At 32.7% G+C, this 15,071-nt stretch overlaps 1 protein-coding gene and 1 pseudogene across 1 annotated transcript; both read left to right on the top strand.

Annotated features, from left to right (window-relative positions):
• The first annotated feature begins 7,347 nt into the window (after positions 1 to 7,347).
• LOC104759034 (uncharacterized) lies at positions 7,348 to 12,628 on the top strand. Its single transcript, XM_087496588.1, has 20 exons — positions 7,348 to 7,365; positions 7,788 to 7,895; positions 8,003 to 8,170; positions 8,282 to 8,401; positions 8,561 to 8,656; positions 8,837 to 8,947; positions 9,067 to 9,180; positions 9,308 to 9,442; positions 9,526 to 9,641; positions 9,736 to 9,882; positions 10,044 to 10,112; positions 10,247 to 10,315; positions 10,423 to 10,491; positions 10,566 to 10,634; positions 10,840 to 10,941; positions 11,214 to 11,282; positions 11,420 to 11,537; positions 11,937 to 12,020; positions 12,092 to 12,153; positions 12,512 to 12,628. Exons 1-20 carry the CDS (start codon positions 7,348 to 7,350, stop codon positions 12,597 to 12,599), a joined length of 1,932 nt encoding a protein of 643 aa, XP_087352714.1. The 3' UTR covers positions 12,600 to 12,628.
• Positions 12,629 to 13,607: 979 nt separating this feature from the next.
• LOC147924003 (GDSL esterase/lipase At1g28650-like) lies at positions 13,608 to 14,906 on the top strand (annotated as a pseudogene).
• Positions 14,907 to 15,071: the final 165 nt, after the last annotated feature.

Genomic DNA, 15,071 nt, shown 5'->3' with positions numbered 1-15,071 from the left:
GGTGGCGATCAAGTGCGTCTCCTTCGGCTTTTGTTTGGCTGATGGTCTTGACCGCTTGCTTCATGCGGGCAAGGTTTGGCTGATGGGAGGTGGCCGATGGCTTCACGCAGGCATGGTTTGGCCGCGGGAGGTGGCCGCTGGCTTCACGCGGGCAAGGTTTGGCCGATGGGGGGTGGCTGATGGGAGGTGGCCGATGGCTTCACGCAGTCATGGTTTGGCCGCGGGAGGTGGCCGCTGATGGTGGCAATCAAGTGCGTCTCCTGTTCCATCAGCTTTTGTTTGGCTGCTGGTCTTGACCACTTGCTTCACGCGGGCAAGGTTTGGCAAATGGGAGGTGGCCGATGGCTTCACGCAAGCATGGTTTGGCCGCGGGAGGTGGCCGCTGGCTTCACGTGGAAAAGGTTTGGCCGCGGGAGGGCCGCTGATGGTGGCGATCAAGTGCGTCTCCTTTGGCTTTTGTTTGGCTGCTGGTCTTGACCGCTTGCTTCATACAGGCAAGGTTTGGCTGATGGGAGGTGGTCGATAGCTTCACGCAGGCATGGTTTTGCCGCGGGAGGTGGCCGCTGGCTTCACGCGGAAAAAGTTTGGGTGCGGGAGGTGGCTGCTGATGGTGGCGATCAAGTGCGTCTCCTTCGGCTTTTGTTTGGCTGATGGTCTTGACCGCTTGCTTCATGCGGGCAAAGTTTGGCTGGTGGGAGGTGGCCGATGGCTTCACGCAGGCATGGTTTGGCCACGGGAGGTGGCCGCTGGCTTCACGCGGGCAAGGTTTGGCCGATGGGGGGTGGCTGATGGGAGGTGGTCGATGGCTTCACGCAGGCATGGTTTGGCCGCGGGAGGTGGCCGCTGGCTTCACGTGGAAAAGGTTTGGCCGCGAGAGGTGGCCGCTGATGGTGGCGATCAAGTGCGTCTCCTGTTCCATCAGCTTTTGTTTGGCTGCTGGTCTTGACCGCTTGCTTCACGCAGGCAAGGTTTGGCTGATGGGAGGTGGCCGATGGCTTCACGCAGGCATGGTTTTGCCGCGGGAGGTGGCCGCTGGCTTCACGCGGAAAAGGTTTGGCCGCGGGAGGGCCGCTGATGGTGGCGATCAAGTGTGTCTCCTTCGGCTTTTGTTTGGCTGCTGGTCTTGACCGCTTGCTTCATGCGGGCAAGGTTTGGCTGATGGGAGGTGGCCGATGGCTTCACGCAGGCATGGTTTGGCCGCAGGAGGTGGCCGCTGGCTTCACACGGAAAAAGTTTGGCCGCGGGAGGTGGCCGCTGATGGTGGCGATCAAGTGCGTCTCCTGTTCCATCGGCTTGTGTTTGGCTGCTGGTCTTGACCACTTGCTTCACTCGGCCACCGTTTGGCCGATGGTCTTCGCCGCTGATGGTGGTGATCAAGTGCCTCTTCTCCAGTTCACTCTTCTTTGCTTCTTTGCATCAAAACAAGTCCAAATGCTCCAAATGTGATGATATTACTCTAAGAACCTGAGAGGTAGCACACTATATGCATATTCTCCTAAAACAACCTAGAATGACAAGATTATGCAACAAAACTAACCAAAAACAAGGCTTAAAACCCAACAAAAAACAAGATATCACATATCTAAAATTCCTTCTTTATTTTTTTATTTACAGGTGAGGAGAGACGATATCTTAACTTTGATAGTATTGAAACGTCAGATAAAAGTGCTCATGATAATATGATCTACACTTAGGATTTCCTAAACAATATACAAGTTTCTGGATTGTCAAGCCATGCTTTAACGTTGAAAATAAGAGCACATGTCATGTTGCTAAGGAATATAGACCCTAAGGGAGGTTTGAGTAACGGTACGAGGTTAATTATTACTTAGATGACCAATCATATAATCGAAGCAAGAGTCGTGACAGGAAAAAAGGTTGGTGATAAAGTACTTATCTCTAGGATGTATGTTAGTCCACCTGATGCAAAGTTTCCCTTTCGTATGAGGTGACGAAAGTTTTCTGTTACCGTGGAGTTTGCAATTACTATAAACAAAAGTCAAGGTCAGACGCTAGAACATGTTGGATTGTTTCTACCGAAACCGGTTTTCACACATGGACAGCTTTATGTTGCCTTCTCTCGAGTCACAACCAGAAAATGCTTAAAGGTATTAAGTACAGATAAATATGGGAAATGCCAGAATAAAACACTTAATGTTGTTTTCAAAGAGGTATTTGAGACTGTATAATTATGGTTTGTAGTTGGATAATTGTTTTGGATATTTAGACTTGAATTATATTTCTTCTCTTAAATAAAGTAATTTTTAATATCTTTAACACTACCTCTATTTAATAGTCAGATATAGACTTTCACATTGGAAAAAACCATTTTCTAATTTTGACTTATTTTATATTATAAAATAAAAGATAAATACATTGTAGATGGTCTAAGAACATTTTATTAAAAAAATTCACATGATTATATTTTATTTGGTTTCAACAATGTTGTTTATAAACATATAATTGTTAGCTGTGTCATAAAATGTATATATAATTTTACATCATAACTATTAACTACAAACTTTATCTTTAATCTGTAATTATATATATAATAATAAATATTAAAAAATATTTAATAGTCAAACAAAAGGTGAGACACTAAAACGATTAAGAGGCAACGTTTAATCGTGACTGTTTGTATTCTTACAAATCTGGAATCCCCTTTTCGTTTTCGATAACAGAGAAGAAACAGGAAAAACCCTAATTGGAGAAAATCATGAGATTCGATTAGCGCCAAGGTCAAGGTCTAATTGATCTTCTTCCCGAAAGAATTAATTGGCGTATACACGCCAAGGTCTTACATTCTTGGAGTATCAGCGAGTTCTTTACAAAAAGAGTACTGCTTCTTGTGGATGTAGAGGTTAGTATCGTTAACTGAACATCATTCTTACTTAAAGTTCATTTTTTAACAATTCTTATATATACGACTTCCTACACAATTGTTATTAAACTGTGAAGAGTAACACAATCAAAACTACTTTTTTACCAAATACACTCGCTAAACTCCAGAAATATATCAACGATGTTGAATGGTATGATATTAGAAATTTTAAAGTAATCAATCCAACCATGAATGAGAGGAATACTCATCATCCTTATCAAATTAAATTCACGGACGATACCACTATGACGCTGGTCCAACAATTGAGTCCAAAGAATTACTTTTGATTCGAGTATTTGGATGATATATATCATGGAAAAATAAATCATCCCATCTCTTTCGGTAAGTGTTTCGTTAATTAATTTAATATTGATATGATACAATATGAGTATAGTTAATTGTAACTTTGTGTTCGGGAATCTAGAATCTTTATAGGATTTGTTGTAACTTTGCGTATTGGTCCCTCCCTTAGAAAAGTATGAATTAAACTTTCCAAATATAGATTTGCAACACTTTGGAAAGCTAAATTCTGTCTTTTTCCCAAATTAGTTGTCTGTGAGTGTATAGTAGATGTGGAAGATAAAAGAAGACCTGAGAGTGCCAATAATAGTAATGATGTTCTCACGTTGTTGAATGGCAGGTAAAAGACATTTACTCTACCTTTAGGACAGTTACGTTTTAAAGTTGTCTCTATTAAGATTTTTTATTAATTTGATAAACATGTAGGAATAAAACTGTGAAATGTCGTGTCAAAAACAACTACACTTCTGAATTCATGTCTAAATGGCAATCAAACGGGTGCCATCTCATATACAAATCCAAACCTTTTTTTGTGTAATGCGGTTTGTGAAACTCGGAGAATATGAAGGTGTGTAACATAAAATAGTTCTAATATAATCATCATAACGTAACCAATATATTAATTTTAAACTGCAAATGTGTATAAAACCACAGTTCGAAGGACTGGAGAATCACCCGGCTATGTAAGATTTGATTATGTAAAAAAATAACTTTATACACTTTATATATGATTATGTATGATGTTAAAATAATTTTGTTTCATACACTTTATATATTTACAAGTCTGAGTTTGCTGGACGTTATTACATAAACCATGTGATGGAGCATCAAAGTGAGAGCCCAGGGACTCAGTCATAAAGAATGGACTCAGAAATAAAGATACAGTGGCTTAATTAACTTTTTGTATATGCAAATTTTAGTATAATTTTGAATGTTTATAGTACCAAATACAATGGTCTAAATAGAAGTACATCTATGGGTTGCTTAAAATATTATTTTAATAGTCTAAACGAAATTACATATTATATTATCCCAAATTATTATATCAAGGTAATTAAAATTGACCGTAACAATTGTATTTGGCTCATTTAAAATTTTGTTACGGTCAATTTGGGCTTAAACTTTGAAAATAGCCTTTAAAATTTCAATTAAACTTTAAAAATAGATTTTAAAATTTCAATTTATATTTTGCATATGTAAAGTAATACTATAAACATTTTATTAACTATTCATTTTATTATTTTAAAAAGTGAAAATAATAATATTTAATATGAAACTTTTAAAAAAATATATATTTGAATATACGAACTACTATAAAAATTAAAAAAAATTAAACAGGTTTTTAAAATATAATAAAAATTTGATTCAACATTATGAAGAATTAAATTAGTTTTTTTTTTCTATTCAGTTCTTGCCCGCACAAGCATGCGGGTAACTCTCCTAGTAATTTTATAAAACTTTTTAAAAGCATTTAAGAATTTTGGGTTCTTATTCAGATTTGATTCTAGTTTGGTTGAATTTTACTGGGTTTATTTTCCAAGTTAAGCTAAAAGGATTTTTTTAAATTGTATATTAAATCTTTGTGGGCTACTAATGGGTTAATATAGAAGCACAATTGTTACTTAAAGATTTTAGTATGAACTGTATATATGGTTTTACATTATTTTTTTATGAAACGCCAAATTTGAGTATAGGCTAGTTTTTGTTTGTATCTAAAGAATCTCTTACAATGTAGTAATAATAATAATAATAATAAAATCTATAGAAATCAGTGTTCAACCTTTTTTCTCTAGGATACAGCTTTCTAAAAAGAAAAGAAAAAAAATTCATATATTTGTAGATTTCTTATTCAAGTATAGCTAAACAAAATTATATCTCATAAAAATAAAAGAATGGAAAAGAAATAGCTTCATGAAATGTCAAAATTATGAAAAAGAAAAAAAACAAATCTGATTATCTTGTCTCTATACCTTTCCATGTTTGACAAAATCTCTAAAAGGTGTAACGGTTGCAAAAAAAAAAAAAACAGACAGTTAAAGCTTGTAACAATATTAGTCGTGTCAGTTTGAAGAGAGTCATCATAAGCAACGAACGGTGATAGATTTGGGTAGAATCCAGTGCAAATTGCACGTGTAACAATCATTCTCTCTCTTTTTTTTTTTTTTCCTAACATAACTTTTTTTCATTTTATTTCTATGCTTTACTCTTTTGAAATATATTACCTGGAATAACATTAGTTTTTGGGAAGAAAATACAAAAGAGACTTTTCTAATTTAAGTAAAACCACTGATTATAGAGTGACAACTCACTGTCAATTCACAGTTTTTTCCATCTTGGGATTGTCGTTAGTCTAAAAATGACATATCTACATAAATAAATTAAATTATGTTGTAGATTTTTTCTGGAAAATACAACTAATTTGTTGAGATTTGCATAATAATGATCAAAGTATTCAGTAATGTTTATCACGTTAATTTGGTTAATATATTGTAAACTTATTTAATAGTAAAATATTAGTAAAAAGTAATAATTAACAGGTTAATATATTGTTTTCTAATTTATAACTTTTATAAATTACGGTGTTACCTTGAAAAGTACATATAATTGTATAACTAACGATACCGTATAACGACAATATAACTAAATTTAATTATGCATTATCATTATTTTAAAATGTTAATTAGTTTTCACTAGTTCTATAATTGGCGGCACCGTATAACGACAATATAGTTATATTTAGTTTATTCATTATCATTACTAAAAAACGTAAATTAGTTTTCACTACTTTTATAATTTGCGGCGCCGCCACAAAAATTCACATTAACTTTTAAAAAGTATTTTTACTTAAATTTTAGTGAACTAGCTCTTGTTTAAGTTACTAAATTATAAATTCTGTAAAATAAGTCAAATTTTTTTTCTTATATCTACTAATACTAGGGTAAATTAGTGAAATTCTAAATAATAACAAAAAATAAATAGTGTAATTTTTTAATTTCTTTACCATAAATCTTTTTAAAGTAAAAAAAATATAAAAAAGCTAACATAACAAAAAGATACAAAACAGTTCAACAGATGTCATTATGATGATAAAGTAGCTAAGAACTTCTTCATTGGACATTGGGTATATATATGCCTATATGGTAGGGTTCTCAATATCACCCATACAAACTCTCCCAGTTTTTTTTCTTTACCTATACAAACTCCCCCAGTTTCCATATCGCTCACCTTTTTTACTCAAACTCTCCAGTAAGTGTCTCTCGTTTTTTTTTTCTTTGCAGTTTAGCTTTATTGCAATCCAGATCCTACATCAAAGTTTTATTGAATTTTACAAAAGAGACATAGTAGAGATCTGTCTAGATAATGATTAAATACCATATTGATTTCCAACATATAACCATATTTCTTGTCTTCTTTGATTTTTATTTATCTTTTGTTTTGTTCTCTTCGTATATCAATCCTTAGATTTCATGTGCAAAATCCTAAAAGAAGATCAATCTATTGCTACTGAAGGTGAGAAAGAAAGAGTTATTTGCTTCTTGCAAACCTTTTTTAAAGAAAATTATTGTTTTTGGAGTCATCAGCACATAGATTTATTTAGTTTGATATTTCGTTATTCATATATCAAGATGAAAGTGCTCAGGAAAGTTATCAGTGTTGTCTATTTGATGGATGCACACAAAGCTAGAGGCATTTTTCTTGTATACTGATATTTTAGAGGCTTCAAGCAGTTTTTTTTTTTCAAAACTAAAACTAAATTTAAGAAAACAATATTTTAAAGGGAAGAAATGTTTTTCAAAAGGAAAAATGGCTTTTTCAAAGGCAAAAATTGACTTTCTCCAAGGGAAAATGAAATACCTTTTTCAAATAAAATAATTATATGAGCCACAAGCTAGGCTCTTATTTAACCAGTTTCCGACCAAGGCTTATTCTGCTTGATCAAGGCTGATTCTGCTTGTGTTATATGTGAAATTTCTTTCCTATACACTTATTTAATTATTCTGCACATACACAAATTACTTTATTTTTTAATAGCTAATAGTTTTAAACCAAAAAATATGAACTAAACGAGGGCTGGGCATACAAGTATTAGGGTCGGTTTCTAGTAGGAAGAGCTCAAGTTTTTCAGGTAGGGAAGTTTAGTATTTAATAGGGTAAATGTAAAAATTATGTTCGGATTGGATCAGGTATAGATTTTTTCAGATTCTTTAAAATTCTGATTAAATAAAAAATTCTGGGTTTGGATTCAGTCCAATTTTTTGGTTTGATTCGAGTTCAGATTTTTGATTAGAGGTTGGCAAGTTAATTTTCTCATAATATTAATTAAAATTAAAATGGTCGAGTAACTTTTTTCTTTACTTTTGGTTAAACCAAAGTTTTTTTTTGTGTGTGTGTGGTTAAATACAACATGGTTCAGTTTGATTTTCTTCTCCTCAATTCATACTCGAATCTGATATTTGAATACATATAAGTAGGATGATATCGATCGGTATAAAAAAATTGATTCCTCATTTTTAAATATATATGGGACGAACTGTTGTACTTGACTGGCTAATTTAGTCAAAAGGAAGCCAAATATGTTTGCTAATTCAATTTATGATTATCTCAGGTACGTATCGATCTTCCAGTTAAACAAGTCAATATGTTCGATGATCAAAGTTTACCATTTAGTCCTTCGTGGTTCCCCCCGTCACCAGAACCATTTCCTCAATCAATGGTATGCCTTTTTTTTTTGTTGTGCTTCAAGTTTTATATAAAACCTATTGTGATATGTCTATATTGATGAATAAACTTAAGTGTTGCCTTTGGGTGTGAAATATAAAGGAGCTTAGGCAAGACCCTACAATGGTAGAAGCTGAGAACATGGATGAAGTATTTGCTGGATTATTCTCTGTTCCAGCAATAAGCGAGGCTACTCCCACAACAAGTACACAACCAAGTCTAGTCCCATTTCCAGAGTCATTAATAATACCACAATATCCACCTGACGTGGTATGTTACACTTTTGATTACAACATTTAATCATTATAACTAAAGGCCTTAAAAACTATACATTTCAAGGAAACATATTCTAATAATTAAATTCGTTTCATTTTATCTAAGCCGGCGCCACAAGAACAACCATTGTGTCGTTCACTTGGATATTTACAACATTCTGATAACCAAGATTTACTGAATCCAAACGTGCTCAATTCCTTTCAGGAGCCAGATGTGTCCACAATGGTAAATTATTGATTTTTTATTTTTGTTTTCTTTTTTTTTTCACATTCATGAGCATGATAGAAGTATGCTGTATAGGCTATAGCTAAACAATCAATGATAATATATTAATAACTTAATCTGTTTTTTTTTTTTTTTTTTTTTTTTTTTTTGCATAAGAAGCAGCAGCAACAACAACAACCACAACAATCTGATCACCAAAGTTTACTAAATCCAAACATGATGTATTCTTTTCAAGACCCAGATGCTTCTACAATGGTAAGTTCTAGATTTCATAAATATATATAAATATATATATATATTTTCAATTATCTTATTTTAATTATTTTTTTTCTCAATATACAATTCATTATGAGGCATACATAAAACTATATGCTATCACTAAACCATCAATATGGTTTAATAACTGAATTCGTTTTTATTTCGCCTAAGCAGCAGCAACAACCACCATTAGCCAATTCACATGGATATGTACAACAATCTGATGAACAAGGTTTATTAAATCCAAACATACTGAATTCTTTTCATGAACCTGATGTTTCTACAATGGTAAATTACATTTCATCTTTTTAGTACGAATGTATATTTATTAACCAGATTAGATTGTACGCTAAGAAACTAATCAATTATAATATACAATTATGTTCGTTTTCATTTTGCCTACGCAGCAACAACACCAACAACCATTATCCAATTCAAATGGATATTTACAACAATCAGATGAAGGAGATTTATTACAGAACATGCTAAATTCTTTTCAGGAGCCAGATGGTTCTGCAATGGTACGTTAGATTTCCTTTTTTTCACTTTTAATTAGTCGTCGATGAATTAGACAGATAAGATCATTACTATATCCCATCATCAGAACTAACCATCGTTGGTTATATATTGATAATTTCTCGGAAGCAGCAACAGCAACAATTGGTTTGCCATTCAAATGGGTATGTACAAGGAAACTTACCAAACATACAATCAGATCAGCAATACTTATCCAACCAAAACATGATTATGAATTCACTTCAAGATCCAAATAATTCTACGATGGTAAACAAAACTTTTTTTTTTTCAATTATTGATCATTGATTACTTTAATGAAGTTTCTGATTAATATATTTTTCATGAGCCAGATAAATATTGTTCATCAAACCGAAGAAGGAAACAATGAATATGCACATCAGCAGCCATTGATTGATTCTTTTGGGTTACCAAATCATCTTCAAGATCAGTTTCTATCACCACCTGCGTATGTAAAAAATTAGTTACAAATAAATTGATTTTGAATATACATGTAACATTCATCTAATGTTTCTAATGTCTTTTTTTTTTATGAAATACAGACCAGAAAATTACCCATCGTATCCGGCGTACCAACATGGTCTGATTGGTTCACATTTCAACATGTACGAGCAGCAACCACCTCCGAGAGCTTTAACAAACAGAGAAGACGAACATCTCCCCCCAAGGATGGTTTCAGATTTGGCTATGTAAGATCATCTTTTTTCCGTAAATACTATTTACACCTCAATCAAGTTGTGATTCCTCTTACAAAGTAAAATTAAGAATTAGTACTCCTTGCCTATTATATATACCATTATATAAGATCACAATTATATGTTTAGTTATTAAATTATTTTTGTTAACACAGAACTCATCCCCTACAAAATCAAAATATTAACACCATCAATCGACCACAAATGCCATCGAGCTCTACCAGGTATATATGATTCTAGTTTAATCTCTGTTATATTATTTTAAATACTATCACTCTCCCGATATGAATTTCTCTTATATATTTGTTTCACCAAATAGTTAGAGTTATATAGATAAGTTAATTTGGGGTTAATGCAGGACATATTATCAACAAAATCAAATTTCTATGATTCCTCCTCAACCTCGAATGTCATCGAGCTCGACTAGGTAAAGATATTGTTTTAAGTTTAATTTCTCTTAAATATAATTATAATATATACATATATATATATATATATATATATCTTTGTTAAATTATTTTGGTTAATATGCAGGAACTATTTTCAACAAAATCAAATTTCTATGATTCTTCCTCAACCTCGAATGTCGTCGAGCTCGACTAGGTATATATATATTGTTTTATGTTTGATCTCTTTTAAATTTTATATTTCTGTGTTAAATAGTTTGTCTTGCGTAGGTCTTGTCCTCTACAAAATCAAAATTCTATGATGCCTCCTCCATCTCAAGTGCCTTTGAGCTCTACTTGGTATATTTTTTTAAGATTCAATTCTAAGTTCACTCTCTCTTATACATGCTAATTTCTTATCTTTCCTTTATATGGATTTCTCTGATATATTTGCTCACCTAATAGTTACAATTATATATATATATATATATATAATAGTTACAATATTATATTATAACATATATCGTCATGTATTTCTTTGTTAAAAATATTTGGATTAACGCAGGAATCCTCAACAATATCAAATTCCTATGGGTCCTCCTCAACAAAATCAAATTCCTATGCGTCGTCCTCAATCTCAAATGCCGTCGAGGTCTACTACTACTAGGTATATATATTATTCTAAGTTCAATCTCTTATATATATATATATATATCATCCTCAAATGTCGTCGAGTTTTACCAAATATATATCTTTCTCCATTATTTTATTCTAAGTTTAATATCTCTCTTTCCTATATAGATTTTCTTTTATATATATATTTTTTCCACAAATTGAAATATATTGGATTTAAGGCAAATCATTACAAAGTGTTATTATATATATACATATATATATATATATATATTTACATCTGTTGAATTATTTGGGTTAATGCAGGACTCATCTTTTACAAAATCAAATTTCTGTGACCTCTCCTCAACTTCAAATACCATCGATTTCTACCAGGTATTAAGTCCAAACATATATACTCGGTCACAAAATTCAGTACAACAGATATTTTCTTCTGTGGCAATTTAATTTAAGTCCAGGTATTAAGGCTTCATACAAAATTTTGAACTCATTTAGTTTTCTCATTTCTTTAGGCATCATGGCAACGCGCAAGAGTTGGTAGGTCAGCCTTTTCTGAGTTTTAGACCCCCTCAACAAGAGACTTCTACTCAAATACGTCCATGCACAAACTCATTGACTACTCCCCTACAGGTACCATATATTTCATTCGATGAATGAACTATGTGATTATCTTTTTTCTTATAAGTAATTTCAGTAAGAAACCTAAATATTTTTAAAAGAAAAACTAAACATTAATAACTAACGAGCTCGGCGCCCTATCGCTACTTTGTTATCTAAGGTCCTACATCGATCACAAGGTTTTTTTTTCAACGTTTTTGATTATTTACTTTCACTTGATAGTTTATTGAAGGCCACATCAAAAGACCATTCTACAACAATATTTAGTTTTAAAGAAAAAATCAAAACTAGAAATATATTTTACATAGAGAACATTTATACACACACATATGTATATCTAGATATGTATACAAAATTAGAACTTTTATCAAAATAAAAAAAAATATTATTGATGATACGTGTACATTACAGACAAGTGCTATTCTGGGGCGTCGAAGGAGAAATGATCAAAATCAATTTGTGCATGGAGAATCATCATCACCTGCCCAAAGAACGGTAGTATATAAATATATGTTACTCTCCAAGATAAACATAATTGATGAGAAAAATACATTTCAATAATGCAGAGGATCGTCTTGCCAGTAAGCAATGTTGATTCAAATGCAGCCAATCCTCCCGGTGAACATAGGTTTATACTTTCCCATCTATTTTTTTCATTTCATTTTTCCATCTATTTTCATAAGTCGTTTTTATTATCATAGGACTCTCGATATAAAATTATCTCTCTACTCATCAATATTAATATCATTCTTATGAACATCATAATTATGTTTATATTGTTTCTGATCCAACAAAAGTATGACAGATTTGTCCCAAAACACAAAAATACATAAACCTTACAGTAATTCCATATATAACCTTTTAATGGTATTTTTCATATATATAATAATTTCATATTATTATATTTATTTCACAGTATTTTATCATTGACTACAAAAGAGAGTTATGAACATTACTAATAAATACGTTTTGCCTTTTTATTTCAGGATACAAAATTCATTATATGATCCAACATATGAAAGCCTTGGTTTAGCTATCGATCCTATCTTGAGAAAATTCCATTTTCAAAGATGAGAAAACGCTAGAAAATTCTTATATTTAGCTTTTCTATTTTATTCATTAGATTAGAACTTTTATGGTTTAATCTTTCTGTATTTATGAATTCTATTGATGAATAAGAACTATTTACCATTATATTGATGATGAATCAAATTTTATTGTGATCATTAATCATTTTTTGTTTTCTTTCTCTCTCTTATTTATATTTTATGTTTTGGTAAGGATCAGGGGAAACCCCTAGCTAGTATTATTAAAAATAAAAAAAAAGTTACAACCGGACTAGCCGAAAACATGGATCACCCAACCTATCCTCCCTCAACAAAAACTCAACATTTATTGGGACCAAATTAAACTCATGAAAACCCAAGGACAAAGTAAAAACATAGTTTGGTAAACCGTCTGCCAGACGGTTAGTTTCCCTATAAACGTGAATGACACGGACTGACCAGTCCTTTGATAAAAAACCATGTCACAATCATGACTCTTTTCTTGTTTTTGTCTCTCTCTTATTAATCTATATACTAGTGACTTTGGAAGAAAACAATTGGTTCATTTTAAGATCCCAATCACCAGTGTATAGATTAATAAGAGACAGAGATAAAACAAGAACTAAAAACTGATTCCTATACACTAGTGATTTTGGAAGAAAACAATTGGTTTATAGTAAATGTTTTTCTTTTGTGGGTATCAAAATCCTTTTAAATTTTTCAAACATTACTCATGTTTCTTCTTTAATTACATATTTAAATATTCTACTCACATCCAAAATATATATATATATATATATATATATATATTTAATGTAAAATTTACACACTGAGGATTCGAACCTTCAACCACAGCTACAATTATTATTTCCCCGAACCAACTCACGCAAACTTAACATCGTACCGATACTCCTTAAACAGTTAAACTCATGGCCCCTAGACGGCTAGATTCTAGTCCTCAAACCTGATCACGAGTGTGGCCAGTGGCCATTATCTCCATGATCTAAACAAGAGTGAGAATATTAAATACAACGCGATGAACGACTTATTTCTATACTGTATGTTCACAAGGGTAATGCTAGTCAATCAATAAATTATTATCACAGCCTAGACTATATATACATGCATATTCTTACAACTAGCGACAATTCATTAGCATGTAATTGGTTCATATTATTTCACATAACCCGTATTTGTTTACCAAAGACTATACAGTATTTGTTTTCTTCTTTTCTAATGCAACAAACTAGCCTTTGTTTTTTTGAATTCCTTTTGTTTTTTGGAGCTTATTAGCTTGGTCGCCCAAGCAGGTCTTACCTAAACTCTGCGCCTCTTCAACTCATGGTAATAAACTTAGCCTTCTTCTCTTCCAAATCTATGATCCATTGAGCTCGCTTTTATCAATTTTTTTGTTTTCCGGTGGCTTAGTTTGCAAAGTGATGCTTGAAGACTCGCTTATACTCATGGGAGAGATTGGAGGGAACGACTATAATTATCCATTCTTCGGAAGAAAAAGTATCAATGAAATCAAAAAGCTTGTTCCTCTAGTTATCAAAGTTATTTCAGCTGCAATTGTGGTAACAAATATTTACTTATGCCTTCAACCTTTAAAGGTATAACAAATTTAACAAAATTTAATACCAAAAACTACAGGATTTGATCGATCTAGGGGGAAAAACGTTTCTGGTGCCCGGAAACTTCCTAATAGGATGTTCCACGGCGTATCTTACTCTATTTCAAACCGCTAAAGTAGAACATGACCCTTTCACAAGTTGTATCCTGTGGCTCAATAAATTTGCACAGCACCACAACGAACAGCTCAAGAAAGAACTCAAACGACTTCAGAATTTATATCCACATGTCAACATCATTTACGCCGACTACTACAACTCCTTATTCCGTTTTTTTTCCAAGAACCAGCTAAATATGGTTTGTTCACCTAAAAATTATGTCTTTGACTATCAAAGTTTCATTCCTTAAAAAAATTGGTCTTTTTTTTTCATTAGGGTTTAGGAACCGACCTTTGGCTGCTTGCTGTGGAGTCGGAGGTCAATATAACTTCACTATTGGTAAAGAGTGTGGAGACAAAAGAGTTAGCTATTGTCAGAATCCTTCTGTGTATGTGAATTGGAATGGTTATCATTTAACCGAAGCCACATACAGGAAGATGGCTCAGGGTTTACTCAACGGTCCCTATACAAGTCCTGCTTTCGACTGGTCCTGTCTTGGCTCTGGTTAAATGAATAAAGATGATGAGTTAGTACTTTCTCCAGCATTTGCAATAAAGAAGAAGAAATCATCTGGAAGAGTTGCAGAGAATTGGAGGCGTTATTGACGAAGAAGTGGGTAGTCCAATATTGTAGTGGAGACAGTTTCCTAATAATCGAACGTTTACAAAACTATATGATATTTAGCCTGTGCATAGAGATAGAGGCATTATGAAGTTTATATAATAAAAAAAGTTTCGGTAATTAAATTGCGTGTCTTGGTCTAGAGTATT

This window comes from Camelina sativa, chromosome 17 (genome assembly GCF_030686135.1).
Source record: "Camelina sativa cultivar CO46 ecotype springtype chromosome 17, ASM3068613v1".
Lineage (NCBI taxonomy): Eukaryota > Viridiplantae > Streptophyta > Magnoliopsida > Brassicales > Brassicaceae > Camelina > Camelina sativa.
Note: the sequence above shows the minus strand (reverse complement) of the source record. Positions and strands in the feature narration are given on the sequence as shown.